The 15,067-nt window shown below is 36.4% G+C and overlaps 2 protein-coding genes and 1 long non-coding RNA gene across 3 annotated transcripts in view; 1 reads left to right on the top strand and 2 right to left on the bottom strand.

The window, feature by feature from the left end:
• Positions 1-1,504, bottom strand: part of LOC135696471 (uncharacterized) — a 10,524-nt gene extending 9,020 nt beyond the window's left edge. The window contains exon 1 of the mRNA XM_065215867.2: positions 1,291-1,504. Within this exon, the coding sequence (XP_065071939.1) occupies positions 1,291-1,351 (61 nt within the window). The 5' untranslated portion in view covers positions 1,352-1,504. The remainder of the gene's footprint in view (positions 1-1,290) is intronic.
• Positions 1-9,757, top strand: part of LOC135696475 (uncharacterized) — a 27,378-nt gene extending 17,621 nt beyond the window's left edge. The window contains exon 3 of the long non-coding RNA XR_010517361.2: positions 8,919-9,757. This is a non-coding gene — a long non-coding RNA (uncharacterized LOC135696475). The remainder of the gene's footprint in view (positions 1-8,918) is intronic.
• LOC135696474 (uncharacterized) lies at positions 7,146-15,067 on the bottom strand. Its single transcript, XM_065215872.2, has 9 exons — positions 14,597-15,067; positions 13,438-13,489; positions 12,771-12,814; positions 12,489-12,543; positions 11,374-11,416; positions 10,059-10,147; positions 9,048-9,112; positions 8,434-8,547; positions 7,146-8,083 (listed from the first exon to the last, which is right to left on the bottom strand). The coding sequence occupies exons 1-9, from the start codon at positions 14,975-14,977 to the stop codon at positions 7,931-7,933; spliced, it is 996 nt and encodes a 331-aa protein (XP_065071944.2). The 5' UTR covers positions 14,978-15,067; the 3' UTR covers positions 7,146-7,930.

Genomic DNA, 15,067 nt, shown 5'->3' with positions numbered 1-15,067 from the left:
ACAAATGGTACACCATTCAGAAATTCAATTATTCTCTATTTCAAATATTTTGGAGTTTAAAAGCTATGCCTTAGCATCATATCAGTACCATCTATAACAAATGGTACATTTTTGGAAAACATTTTTCATCTAGACCAACCCTATTGAATGAACTGATATCCCACTAAGATCTGACCTCAAAACTCAAAGAGCTCTTTACCTTTTTAACAGCATATCTGCAATTCAAAGCCCTAAAACTAATTAGTCTAGCAAAAAATTAACTTTTCACTGCTTGACTGACCAGGATATCAAAAGACCTGCATGGATGTGTGGTAGGCACGTGTACGATTTGAAACAATAATAACAAGAGGACCCACATATTAGATTTCCAGAAAAATGACTTTAATAAAAGTCCCAGACAGGTAAGGGATTTCATAACAGAAAAAATAGATATCGCAAAGCAGAGTGCTTGGCCTGGTGGGGGCTAGGAAATTTGACACCAAAAATGGGCAAGCTGTCATAGTAATTATTAGAAAAGAAAAACTATTGGAGAATAATCACATGTGCCACAAGCAGGTTTCTCGCCTGAAAGAAAACATCTTTTGTCATTTCTGTTATGCATAAATTTTTCCCCTTTAAAAGAATCATGACCTCTGAAGTGGTTGCTTATGGTTATTAATTCTGTCATTTCTACAGCATTGGAAATGGAACAGCTCGTACAGAAACAGCTGCATATACATCAATTAACGTACAGTTCAGGTGGAAGTAACAGTTTTATCTCATATAAGATCTACATACAGCTACGTGCAATAAAGATAATTAGACGTGAAATAAGGTGTGAGATGCTAAAGTGCACCTTAAACGGAGCTTTACAGGCTTTAATATCCATCATAAATTTAAAGCAAGTGTCGAAATTGAACCGAAATTAATGCTTAGAACGAATTCTCAGCCCCTTTATTCCCATCAGGTCAAGATTCGCGTTCGGATTACGAAAATTGTTCACGGTGACAATATATAGTAGGCAAAGGTGATAACGTGCAATAGAACAATGGTTTTAGCGTTAGTTACTGTACACTTTCGAATGAAACATAATGAAACGCTTAAAATGACACGGGAAGACCTCAGTCTAAAGACCGACGCATTTCACCAGCAGGATGATTAAAATTAATCGATGACAAATTACCCTCGACTTTTGCGGGCCCTGAAATTTTACAAACCTTCTGTTGTTTTTAGTCATCTGAAGTTGTGGCCCTGTTCAATGAAGCATAGGTAAAAAATTTGAAAGTTAAAACACAACACGGAATTTCTTACTTGAAGTTGAAAGAAGTTCAGATGACTCTGTGAAGTTTTCTTGCTCGACCTCGTCCGCCATTGTTGGTTAAAAGTACCAGCAAAACAGTTATTTGATAAAGGATAAATCTGATTCTTTTAACCAAGCTTGGAGAGAAACCACCATACTGCTGGTGAGGCCTGACATAAACAATGCTGTAAATGATGTTCGTGTTTACCCTGCGACCGTCCTCCATGCGAGGCTGAGGCTTTTTCCTGCCACTGGTCAGTGCAGCAAATGACCTACTATGAAGATATACCGTAAATCATCGAATAAGCCCCCACGCTCGAATAAGCCCCCCTCAAGAAAGCCCCCACCTAAAAATCGTTTTTGCAAATAAGCCCCCTCCCCTCGAATAAGCCTCCATCAGGCACCGCGGAGCAGGGGGGCTGGGGGATTTTGCAAATAGGCCCCCGGGGGCTTATTCGAGGATTTACGGTACAGCCCCCCTGATAGCTTTTATCGAGATTTTGGAAGACCCCCGCTCTGTATTCCAATGCTTCTGATCCATTCCAAAAAGTTCGACTAAAATTTCGAAACTTAATGTGTCCTTGCAACTAATTTCAACAATACTTATGCCCGCAGGCACCGCGGAGCGTTGAGAAAAGTGGGGGTCTAAAAAAGTGGTGGGGGGGCTAAAACCGTATAAAAAGCCCCCCAGTCCCCCTACTCCGCGGTGCCTGGCCCAGTGATGTAGTTCTAGCGTGCTTTGAGGGCTTAGCCCCTTTATTAATACCGTAAAGTTACTAATTTCTTTCTTTCTCTTATTCATTGTAAAACTTTCGCATAAAGCCTTGCTTGCTTGTTTCATAGCGTGACACTCCTGCATTCACTTCAGAAAAGGTCGACTTCCGTTTATCAAAGCCCCCTGTTTATCAATCTTTTGAATTGGTCACGAACCTTTCTGTTTACTTCCACTCAAAACAACTCCCGTCGACTTCCGACCTTAAAGGGGGGCCTATTATAGGGGGTCCAAAAGCCGCCAAACCGTGCTAAAATCAGCAAAAGGCCGCAATCCGCAATGAAAAAAAGCGCAAAGACGCGGCCGCGTTGCAAAACGGCCAGAGACACAAAAAGCCAATTACTCGCTAATAAGAAAAAAGGATACATTGCTAGAAGTTGCTGTTTCTCAAGTTTCTAGCTTTGTTTCACAGCAAGCTATTGTGTCAATCTTCGTATTTGTCTGTACCCATGTATTTTTCACATACCGTGAAACATTTGAAGACGCTTAACTTTTAGTAATGAATGGGTCAAAGTTCGAAAAACAGAACTACAACTTCATTTCATTTCTTTTCATTTCATTTTAAAATTATTTATGCACGGTAGCCCCGTCAGTCATGACTGATTTTCAGGGGGCCGTGCCAAAAACATTACAAATTAAAAAATCTACTAAAATTAATAACAAAAAAAGGAAACTAATTACAATCATAAATAATTTATTTACAACTATTTGCAATAAATTTACAAAAAACCCTTTATCCTGTTCTTAAAAGAAGATAAAGAGGGAGCTTGCTTGGCCTCGCGGCTGAGATCATTCCAGATTTTTGCTCCACGAAATGCGAACGCTTTCTGTCCATTACTAGTTTTCATGAATGGCACTAGCAAGTCAGTTTCGGCATTTCTAAGGTTGATACAATTGCGTTCAGAATTTCTAACAAATAAATTCGAGAGATAATCAGGCGCGAGACCATTAACAGATTTATATACAGTTGTTGCAGTCTCACTTCTGATCATATCCCTTACAGTTGGCCATCTTAACTCTGTAATCAAAGCTTCAGCAGGATTCAGCAGGATTTAGCAGGAACTTACAATTTAGCTCTACTGAATAAATCGACCATTGAACCTAACTGCACGACCAAACGGTGGCTTCGAGCCAACAAGGAACAAAGCCTCTCTCGCTACTCGTTGCAGCTAGAAGCCGCAACCGCATCATAGAAGCCGTTAACCGTTGCGAATTTACACCGAAAGACGCAAGACGCATCTTTTGCTGAAGCCGCAATCCGTAAAAAAATCATAACAAAATCCGGAGGCCACGCGTTAAAATAGGGTAAAGGCCGCAAAGCCGCAAACCTATAATAGGCCCCCTTAAAGTAATCAATTACTTGGCGAAATATCCACAATCTAGAGCAAAAAATGGATTATTTATTCTGCATATTTAATTTTTTTTGGTTCCCCTTCTTACAATTTTCCCTTATGAAGTTAAACATAAACTAAACATAAACTTTTAGATCATCAATCATTTCAAATGATCAGTTTAGTTGTCATTTATCAAACAATGTTTCTTGTAGTAGGTCACAAACCCCTGTACAACAAACGTCACTTAGCTTACATCTTTGCACTGTGATTTGTAATTTTGAAGTTTATCTACATACCCTCTGATGCCTAGCTAAAAATTGATAGTCTCTTCTGTCTGATTCTAACATACTCCCCTAAAATAATTTCAAGGGGCCCTTAAAACACATTCACTTATTTTGTTCTTCTTTTAATTTTCTCTCCACAAGCTAGCTTTGCTTTGATATAGCACATTTTCGTTTTTAAGAGTTTACCTTCTATGCCTCACAATGCAAACGTTTTGTCATACAACCAGGGGTTATTCTAACGTGGTTTGTTGCAGTTTTGTGGAATTGTAAATCTGATTTGTGGCGTCGTGATTTCAATTTTGTGCTGCTGTAAGAAAATCAACCATCTTGAATAATTTTTGTAGCATGTATAAATCGTTGGGAGAAATAAATAAAGTCAAATTTATGCAGCAAATCGAAAACTAAAGACTAAAGGCTAAACACTAAAGAAGAATTATAGTTAATAGTCAGTCAGCCCATAACCTAAAAACATTTTAGCTTTTGATCTTGGCTGTTCAATTCTTCGCTTGCATCCTTATTAGATAAAATCTTTATCGTTTGCATCCTTTTCAGGTAAAATCACACCAACTTCTATACCCCTCAAATATTTTCTGTATCCAATGCAAATTCCAACCATGAAATCAAACGAAAGTTTTATTTTTAAATCAGTTGCTGGAACAGGGAGTGGTGGCAATCTAGAAATCCAAACTAGTTTGACGATTCCAAAATGTGTACAAAATGGAGAATTTGAAAAAATATATTTTGCCCCACAAATCTGCCTCGCACCACGAACGCTATTGGAAGCTTTCAGCAATAAGGATATGAACAAAAACTAGTTTAGGGGTGACAAAATGTCGAAAAGGTTCATATGTCCTGAAATCTGAAGAGATACCATCTGGCAGTGGTATCTTCAAAGAACTCTCTTTGGTGATCACTTTTATCACTACTCACGGGCCATACAATAGGAAGGGGACAGAGAAAATGACCCTGCATTGTTCAATACTTTTAAGAAATTTATAACGAGACCACTCCAATATCCTGTGTCCCCTCTTATTCTAATTGAAAGGTTGGGCCCTTGTTCCAGTGTGAATATCGTTTTCTCTCCCACACATCATTGTGAAAAATGCTATGCATCCACGTAGGTTAAACCTATGTCTTTGTTGATCGCCTTTCCTCAAACATTAGCTTTGTATCTTATTGTTAAATTATTAATGAGCTGTTTTTCATTTTAAAAGATTAGAAGGTGAGTCATCAATAATGCAGAACATCAGGAGTGGAAAGCAAATAAAATCGAATCCTCTTCATCAAAACACTTGTGCTTTCTCAAGAAAAGCAAAATCTCAAAGGACTGTTCTTCTTTGATTGGTTTAATATTTTTGATCAAAGATATTTTTCGAACTGTAATCGAAATTACGGATTTCGGGGATCTCGCGAAAACTGCTGTGTTTGTTTTACCCATCGACGTAGAAATAATTTCAAAAGGGACGGCACATGTAGGAAAAAAGGGCACCTCCGTGGGCTGCAACTAGGTACCTTCCTTCTGTCTTTAAAAAGTGAGGGGTACATGCCCCTAGTAGGAAGGAACGTCTATTGTTTAATCACTTCCTTTACCTTTATCACCTACCACCTTTATAAATAGGAAGCAATTCTGATATTTTCTTATGAGGTTTTGTTTTTAAAGAGGCATGGAAAATGAACTGAACTTAGCTATGAATTCTATCAACTTACTCGTCATGTACTGTTTGCTCTTGACTCCTGAGAACAAATGTACTCTTTTTTTAGACATAGCACATTTTTACTTGATTATAGAAATACGTCGATTATAAAAGATTATAAGTAATGATGAATTGGCTTAAATGTCCAGTTTATTTGAAAAAAGCTATTTATTTGTTAAGCATATCCACCAGCCTCAACATTACCTGTTCGTATTTCCAGATAAGAAATTAAGTGCATGGCTGTTTTCAAATATAGGAAATATCGAAGACATGAACAGCAATAGTTGCAATCCCTTGCTTGCCCACGACCTGACGAATTAATTCTTTGCCTTAACAAAATTTTTGGTTTGGTGAAACTACGAGTTTCTGATTAACTGTAGAGAGCGGGAAAGAGCAGAAAGCTGGGGGTCTTTACTTTTTTCTTTCGTGCTTTTCGAGGCACTGGCACCCAGACTGATGGTGTCCTAAATTAACTTCTAAAAGGAGCCTTTGTTTCAATATTATCAAATTTTGCAAAATCAAGAACTTCAAGTAGGCCTTAAAGACTCATTGCTAACAATGGGCCTTTGCGAGCGTGGCGACGATCCAAACAATGACAGTAAACTTCTACGGATTAACCAAAATTGATTTCAGACTGTCTGAAAATGCATTATGGGATGCTTGCGTGGCGCAATGGCCCATAGTTAGCATTAAGTTTTAATCGTCAAATAGGCCTTAATCTCCATCACCAGAAGGGGTAATTTGAGGTAATTTAAGGAACACCCCATCCCGAGAATTTGCTATTTATTCCAGTACGATTCTAAAAGGTTAATCCTATTTCCTTGTTAACCTTCTCAGGACACTCTTCAGTGGGGCACAAGGTACTGTAGTGTGGGAGGGTGATGAGTGGAGCCCGAGAAAAGTTGTCCACAACCTTGTTACTTTCCCCAGGAAAATCTTAAAATAATTTAGTAGCCTTACCAAATCAAGTAGATTTTTATCAATTTGTAGAGGCTCAGTGAACTAGAGTTGGGGGTTCATTAACGTCATATAGATTTCTCTTGGAGCAGTCACTGCCCTAGTTGGAGTCTGCCTGTCTCAAAGTTTTACTAACTATTGTTGACATACAAAAACCGAGATATAATTTTTTGTTAAGGGGGAGGGTGCAGCCCTGATTAATAAGTGTAGCAACAGCCATATTTTACAAAATAGAAGTATTTTACTTATGCTACTAATTTTTTTTTTGGGGGGGGGGGGGGCAAGGCCCCCGGGCCCCGGTATCTCGGTCCTTGTTGATATAAAGACAATTATATCTTTCAAGACATCACACGTTGAGTGTAAAGACCACAAGAGATCACAAGTGTTTCTGTGAGTTTGGCCAACAAACGCTTATCAAAACAAGCTGTTAAAGGTAAAGTGTGTGAAAGTCTGTGTTTTATGATGATATAGTTTACATGTTCACTTTGGCTGGCGAACTTGTAAACAATAAAAATATAACAGATCCAGAAGGTTTTCATTATTACTTTTTCAAGTCAAAAGAAATAAAATTCTTCCTTTTTAGCATCAATTTATTTTTACAAATTCTATGATGTCCTAATTGATGCATTTGTTTTTTATAATGCTTTGATCAAACACAAGTCAAAAAACAGAATAATAAATGACACGTGGTCAGGACATAGTAAAGACGTCACTTTCACGGCCTAAGGTGGGCGTATCAGTGACCTGGCTTGTAGTAATCTTATTACTTCAATTGGATGCTTTATTCAGTTTTTTGAAGCGCTGCATTCAACTTTTTAGGTAAACTTTCCCAAAGTCTACTTTCTGTTAAATCTATAAGGCCTTCCTTCTACTTCGAGAGCAAATCTAAACTGCAGCAACACCATACTTTTCAAAAAGACATGATATACCGCTTTTGTGCTGTGTTTTAATTCAATAAACATAAAATACAGTTGCATAGTATCGGCAATATTGCATTTCTAACATAACAAGTGCATTCTAGCACAACAAAACGAAATATTGATATCAAATTATAACAATAGTAATGTACGACTGAGTATGTACATGCTTTTTAAAAAATCATTCTATGGAATACTAAAGGAGCATAGTTTACTAAAAAAATGCAAATACAACAAAATGTTTTAAAATTTTCTGCTCTGCAACCAGGATGAAGGATCGAAATTTCTGGACTTAATCATATGTTGTTCATAAAAAATACATCTAGCTAGGACATTAGGTATACTTCACGACATTTCCAGGCCTATTTGCGAAAGAAAGTTTCCTCTCCAACAACTATATTATTCTAAATTTCCTCTAAACTTGGGAAAGATTTCTTCTAAACTTGGATTAACATGGAAGTAGATGAACAATTTGCTTTACATAGAGATTTAATATTTTTCTCTAAGCAAGATAAAATAAAAGAAACTTACACAATAGTGAGGTGAATATTTATGGCTAGATTTTGCTAGGAACCTACAAGATACCATATCCGCTAGAGTACGATAAACTAATAAAATACGAGCGAAACTAAACAGAAAGTAACTTAGAATTCAAGCCTTTATTTTAAATGGTACCCATGAAGTTCCGATGTTTTATATATCCTTCGGCAAGTAACGCCAATCGATTTCTTTTTTTCCATTCTTGCTAAGATATTCATTGGCCTGGGAGAAGTGCTTGCAGCCGAAAAAACCTCTGTGTGCTGACAATGGCGATGGATGTGGCCCTTTGAGAACACAATGTCGTTTCTAAAATGTGAAAAAATAACCATTTAAAATAAGTAGAACTGACTAGTTTTGTGTTTCTAATCCAATACTCGCTCTTCTTAACACTTAATCTGTCAAATCGTTGCTATTTTCTAGTAACATTAAACCTCTAGGTAACAAATATAGCAATCATATCGTTTATAGAAAAAAAATGATCTCAATTGTCATATCAAGGCAATACTAAAATCTGTCACAAATCTGCCATTGTCAATATCTCATCAGTTGTAATCTATTATTAGTACGCTATGACTGGAACATATCACCGTATCAAACTTTATCATCACAAAAAAATATGAGACGACATCGACAGTGATAAGGGAAGAGAAACATACCTTATCAATTGAAGCTCCCTTTTTCTGTGCATATGCTCCCCATAGGAGAAAAACCACGCCATTAAGATTGCTGTTTATCTTTTTTATGACAGCATCAGTGAATCTTTCCCACCCCTTGAAATAATGAAAAACTTCTACTAAAGTTAAAAAGCGAAATTCAAAGAGATAGGAAAAGCAAAAAGATGTGACCTTCTAATGGATATAAGCAATAAAAATACTTTACGCTAATAGTTGTCCAGCTAAATTCTAAACTAAAATATTCGAGCTGGTGGAAAAATGTTTTCGTCTATTTTCACTTATTCGAAAATAATGTCCCCTGTAATGCGAATCCCAGGGTGTTCGTTCCAGAATTGAGATCTTGGGATAAAGCCTCAAGTCCACATCAGCTATTTGCTGCTAAAATTCTTACCGGTGTTTAGACCCACTTGAGGAATGGAAAGGAAATGGAAAGTGTTTTCACAACTTGATTTTTTCTTCTCTTTTAGCTATCAATACCATAGATCGACACGCTATTCTGTTCAAGCAAATGACAACAGCAATGGCCACAGAAGAGTTAATCGAGAGGTATTAGAGTCCATATGTTTTTCTTATAAACATAATTTTTATAAGCTTACCTTTCCTTGATGAGAATTCGCATTGTGTGCAACAACAGTTAAGACTGCGTTTAGCAATAGCACTCCTACAGCAATATAAAACATGTCAACTGATAGGAAGCAAAAAATTGAAAGGAATCTATGCCCTTTGAGAAAATTGTAGACTTTATCTATACATGTAGGGAATATCTTTTGCCGACTATTCACTCTACAGCGCACTTTCAGATGGTATTATAACATAAAATAACATATTTTCCAAATCTCTCCTTTTGCTATTATTCAGCAGCATAGCCAGGACCCCAAAATTAGAGGGGCGAAATGGAGGAGGTTAAAAATAAATGGTCCAAAGATAGATTTAGAAATAGCTTTGAAAAAGGAAACATTTTAAAACATGCTAAAGCTTTTTGTCTGATACACTTCAGAGTATAAAACGTCAGAACATATATCGAAAACTCTACACTAGAAAACATATATACCCCGTTGTGGATCGAAATAGGCCAATCAAAAACGCGAGTTCATGACTGCTGAGGTTGCCTAATCAGTACCGCTTGCCAATTGAAAATATAACCAACCAATGGAGAAACAAGGTGAAAACAAACTCCTTCTGTCTTCTACATAACAATGGCTTTTTATTGTTGATGTAGATGAATTCCAAAACTGCTAGATGGAACGGCGATCGGTCTCCACAAATTATCCGAAACATATCGCCATTAAAGGACGCACAGAATAAAATAGCATGTCCCTTCTAGCATTAGAAACAAAATTTTCCCCTAAAGCGAACAGCCTCCTTGGTATTTCAGATAAAAAACAACTACTAAAACATGTGACTTTTCTATCGGGGATGTTTCTATGTGATTCATCTATTTTAGCATTTACTGGAGACATGTTCCTATTCCGTCATAAAGAGTGTTATGAATCTGACTTTGTGAATATGAGTATGGATCTGGATATGAATCTGGAAATTTATTAATCCCCTTTTGGTATGCACTTAAATATTACTATGATTCAAAAGTTTGTTTTTTCAATACTTGCCTTGTTGTGCCCATCCAGCTAAATAACCATGGTCTGGTATTTCAAATCCATCAATATCCTGTTTCAATTCCTTAAATATATTTACCAAACTAAAAAAAAAGAAAAAATTTCTCTTTATCAGTGAATGTACCAAATTCATAAAATTGTACGAAGAAAGAAAAAACTAATAATACTAATGACGTTTCAAGCATAGCCCATTATCAAATGACGATAGAAAGGGATAACAGAAGATAGGATTAGGCAGATAGAACTAGAGCGACAGATATAACAGCATGGGAAAAATAGATGAGAATAAGCTAAAACAAGGGCAATTCAGTAGCGTAGCGAGGGGGGGGGCAGGCTCTGATGCTCTGAATCTGAAAAAAATTAGTACCTAAAGGAGGTGGTTTAAATTTCAGACAAAAGTAAAATGTTTTGAACCATTGCAAAAAATGACTGCAAGAAATATTCTGAAATGTATTTTCAGCTAATCTAAAGGGCGTGGTCGCAGATCGTGGTCATTGCTTAAAGAGAATGTCGAGTCTCTTAGACTCATGCGTACTTCTTTTCCTAAAGGGCGTGGTCGCAGAAATTTTCTGCTCGTTCTGCTCGTAAGGATCTCTTCCTATTCGAAATGTTTTTCAGCCTTTCAAGGATTTTGATGATTTTACTCCTAGAAGAATGGACTTAGTTTGAAGCTTTTGAATACTGTTTATTATCTTATGATAAACACATTAGATATTTACAAACAATTTTGAAAATCAGTTCTAAACGCAGAGCTTGGCCTGATACAACTCAGAATATAAACTTAAGAGGCATTGTGAAGGAAATAGCCAGTTGTAGGTTGGGTCAGCCACAAAAAGCTACATATAACAGTTATTATCAAAACGCAATGACAAAATGGGGGCTCATTCTTGGTTGTAAGTCTTGAATGCCCTTAGCTATGCTATATTTCTGGCACTTGCACCTAACCCACAATACGTATATATTACACTATAGCCATTATTATGTTTGATTAGGCAACCATTGCCACGTAAAAAGACATTTTGGAAAGTTGTCACTATTCTAATAAGGACCAGTTGGAAAGTTCCCCCTTTTATACATAAATAAAAATTTACAATACAGGTTAACAAGAAACTCTAAGTACAAAAAATATGCTACAAGACCATACCACGGGGTGCACTGTACCAACATACCATTTTTCTGAGACATGGTTCCCCTCCCTACCTGTACCCCTTCAAATTGGAAACATTCAAACATATTTTACAGTTAGTATTCTAAAACAAAAAAATTTAGTTGCTTTGACCTTAACATTCAATAAAATCAGCAGAATTACCTTGGTGGTGGTGGAACTCCAATTTTAACACTGAAGCATAATCCTGTGAAGAAAATCTTCTGCCAATATAATGAACTCTATGACATCATGTAGTTTTCAAAACAAAAGGCCTGCACCAGCATTTGAATGTAACATATACACCACAAGGTACTAAAAAGTTTTTTTAAGAAAATTGGTTTCTTTGAACTCACTATGATGTCATTGTCATGACGCCCCTGAAAAAATACTTAACAAGAAGTGATGTGTAAGATGTTGTTTTGTTTTATGCCTAAATCATCGTCCAACAGAGAGCTCTCAATAGTTTACAAACATGACTGAATGAACTGCAATGGCCAGAACTAAATTTTGCATTAACTTTCAGACAGTCAGACGATCAACACTGGATATAGAGGCAACTGGCCAGCATAGATCATGTTTCTGTTTCATTTGTCTGCTTCTTTATTTTATATTAATTGTTAAGATATTTAAAATATAATAACATTTGTTGTGCGATTATCTGTAATGTACTTATGTATATTGTATTTTGAATTAACTGATGAATCAATTAAACTGCTTTGAAAACCTGACAAACAGAAACTGCAAAAAAGATTTCTTATAAAAAAATGCTTTTGTAGCCCCTGAAATGTGGCATCTTCTCCACCCATGATATGGCTCCTTGCTCGGATTACATCTATAAATCATAATTAATTCTACTTGCCTGTTTTCCCCATGAGGGGGGGGTACATAGTATATTTTGCTGACAGGATGAGCATGTCTTTCCGGGTATCATTTTCAGCAATTTATTCTAAGACCGGGTATCTGTTTAGAGGATATAATCTAAAGCCGGTTGCCTGATTTTCCTGTTTTTGTGGTGTTCTGGCAACCATTGCAACTGGCTCCAAAGCTTTTTTTTCCTTTGTTCTTTTTTCCAAAAATTCTAAAGCTGGGTGTCATAATGCACACCCCCTTTGTTTTGGTATCCAAGTACCCCCCCTCCCCTGGGCTGTTTTCCAGGCAATCAACACAACATATATTTTCTGTAAGGATGTCTACTAAATCTAAAAAAATTTTAAAAGAAATATATTCATATCAACATGAATCTGGGGACATGGAAAGGTATTAGAAATGGCACTTGCCATGTGCTTGTTTTGGTCCATGATAGGGATCTTGTCCAATAATTACAACTTTGACCTTAAGGAAATAACAATAAAAATTGTTATATATTTAAATTCGATAAATGCTTAACAAGCAAAATTCAAAGTTTATGTAGGTACTGGAATAATTTTATATACTTGTTCAAAAAATCTATGAAAAAAGAAAATCTTCAAAAAAGTCCAGAAAAGAATTAAAATCAAGACGAATTTAAATTCTAAAAATTTGGTCAAATCTTTCAAAACAAGCTTTGAAACAAAACTCACATTTTCAATGTCACACAGCTCTGTCCAGGAAAAAACATTGTTTTCTAGGAGTACAAGGAAAGAGCCTATGTATCCAGTTAAATTTTTTAAACTTGAACTTGGGTTGTGACAAAATTACAACTTGGCAGTTAAAATAGCAAAAGCAAAAGAGATCCATATGCTGCAAGATAATATATCCTAATTTATTTTGAAAAACGTCTAGGCAGTAATATGCAGGGCAGTTGCTATGTGGCCCTTGAAAATTTTGTATGGAAACCAATAATTTTCTGGAGTGCTTAGTCAATAAATTTCCAAACTTTTTGGCAAATAAAGGATGGCTCAACCATTTTTTTGGCAAATGGGACTTGAAAACCCCCTTTGACCACCTTAGTTAGCAACAGCCACCACATTAGTTAGCAACAGCCACCACATTAGTTAGCAACAGCCACCATATTAGTTAGCGACAGCCACCACATTAGTTAGCAATAGCCAAGGTGGTATGGTTTACATTCTGATTTACTGGCCTGTTCAATTACTGTTAAAATCCATTGATGATTTGAGCTTTTTCCTTCCCATCCTTGCCCTTTCTTCTTCATAATTTCCCAAACTTTCATCAGAAGGATGATTGTTATACCAGTTTTATTTAAAATTATATTATTTATTATTGATTTACATCTAGATCACTTACCTGGTGGATAAATTGTCTTTGTTTTTCTCTCAGAATCAACAAATGTTTTCAGCTATAAAAACCAAGCATTAAGGGAATTTACCGTCATCTAATAAAACATTAGGTAGATGACATTAGGTAGCATAATAAATGCAGCAAATTCTCAAGATATGTTTGACCAGTATGCAAGATATGCTCCATATCTGGTTACCATAACAAAAACAATCTGTTCAGGAATCTTGTAAAATGGGAGAATTTATGGGGGGCTTGGGGCCACCCCCAATTCCATTTTACCTATTTATCTAAAAAATTTGATATTCTTACCCAGGAAATAAGAATTAAATTATAGCTAAATCAATATGTTCCATCATTTAAAAGCTGAGTCTCAGACACTGTCTTGTAACATGTCCTTAGCTATACTACATTTCTTGCACCTGCAACTGACCCACAATATGCATATTATACTACAGACATGTTTTTGTGAAAGATGTTGCTTGCAGTACAAACCACTCTTTCTCGAAGCTTACAATCCGGTCTGCAGAGTATGGCACTTTTCGACGAGATATCCGGTGTGCACGAGCAAAAAGCCTGGTGTGCCGGTGTGCACCACCAAAAATGTCTGGTGTACTTTTGTGCACCGACTATTTTTCCCTGTTGTGGTTAAAATTTGTGAATTTGCATTTCACCCTAAAAATGCGTGTGAAGTATACTGTTGAAGATAGCGCAAGTTTTTATTTGTATATTTGTCAAGTAAGATTCATGATATCTCAAATTGTTCATACACAACTGTGCTTGTTTTTGTCAGCTGAAATTTTCTATAGGACCACACCAAGCCACACCCATCTTAGTTACCACACCCAAAATTACCCGGTGTGCAACAGGTTTTGCACAAAAATATCTCCGGTGTGCACATGCCATACTCTGCAGACTGGCTTACAATATTGTTGCTCAAAGCTGTCAAGCTTCATACCTTAAAACTTATCTATCTTCTCAGTAAGCATTTGTGTAACTTTCTCAACATATCGGTATGTTTTATTATTTATGATGAATGAATTCATTTTTGTATACCCATACTATGTAATACACCATTTAATAACATCTTTAATGGGCTGTGTAAAAATGCATAAAGTATTAAGTAGTGTAAGTTTTAAGTTAGGGAGAAAAGCTAAAAGATAATAACTTTCTGAAAATATTCTTTGGAAAATTCCTCATTCAAGGCAATTCTCCACGATTCACCCATCTGTGAAAGCATCCCACTGGTATCATTCTGCAGTCGTAAAAGAGCATCGTGCCTATTTTGCTCAATCGTTTTCTTTTGTTCTGGCGACAGCGATGATCTTTGGGGTCCAGACTGTTTATCGTTATTTTCATTCGTCCTTGGACGCTTATTACTTTCTTCGCTGATCTCCTTCTCTTCGTCATTCCCCCGCTTTTTTCGAGTGACTGTTGTGAAATAAGAGAGGATGTTTTTATTCTGAGACATCTGCACTGTTTTAAAAAAATATGTTGTCCTGTTACATTCAAAAGAAAGTTTCGTAAGCCAGCTTGGAAATAAGCTCATCCCATATGATCTACATCAGGCCACATGAGAATTCGCAAACGAGGCATCTCCCGCCAAAATCGTTTTCATGATGTGACGTCACAAACCTCA

The sequence above is a fragment of the Rhopilema esculentum genome, chromosome 14 (assembly GCF_057945365.1).
Source record: "Rhopilema esculentum isolate cy_ngs chromosome 14, ASM5794536v1, whole genome shotgun sequence".
In the NCBI taxonomy this organism is placed as follows: domain Eukaryota; kingdom Metazoa; phylum Cnidaria; class Scyphozoa; order Rhizostomeae; family Rhizostomatidae; genus Rhopilema; species Rhopilema esculentum.
This window is presented reverse-complemented; position numbering and strand designations above follow the sequence as displayed.

Bases quoted from the DNA above. Each gene is read 5' to 3' on its own strand.
- LOC135696474 (XM_065215872.2), bottom strand. From the start codon at position 14,977: ATGAGCTTATTTCCAAGCTGGCTTACGAAACTTTCTTTTGAATGTAAC. The intron at 12,815-13,437 runs GTAAGTGATCTA...TTGTACTCCTAG, and splicing joins AAAGACAATTTATCCACCAG to AAAACAATGTTTTTTCCTGG. The intron at 8,084-8,433 runs GTATGTTTCTCT...TTCACATTTTAG, and splicing joins AGGGAGCTTCAATTGATAAG to AAACGACATTGTGTTCTCAA.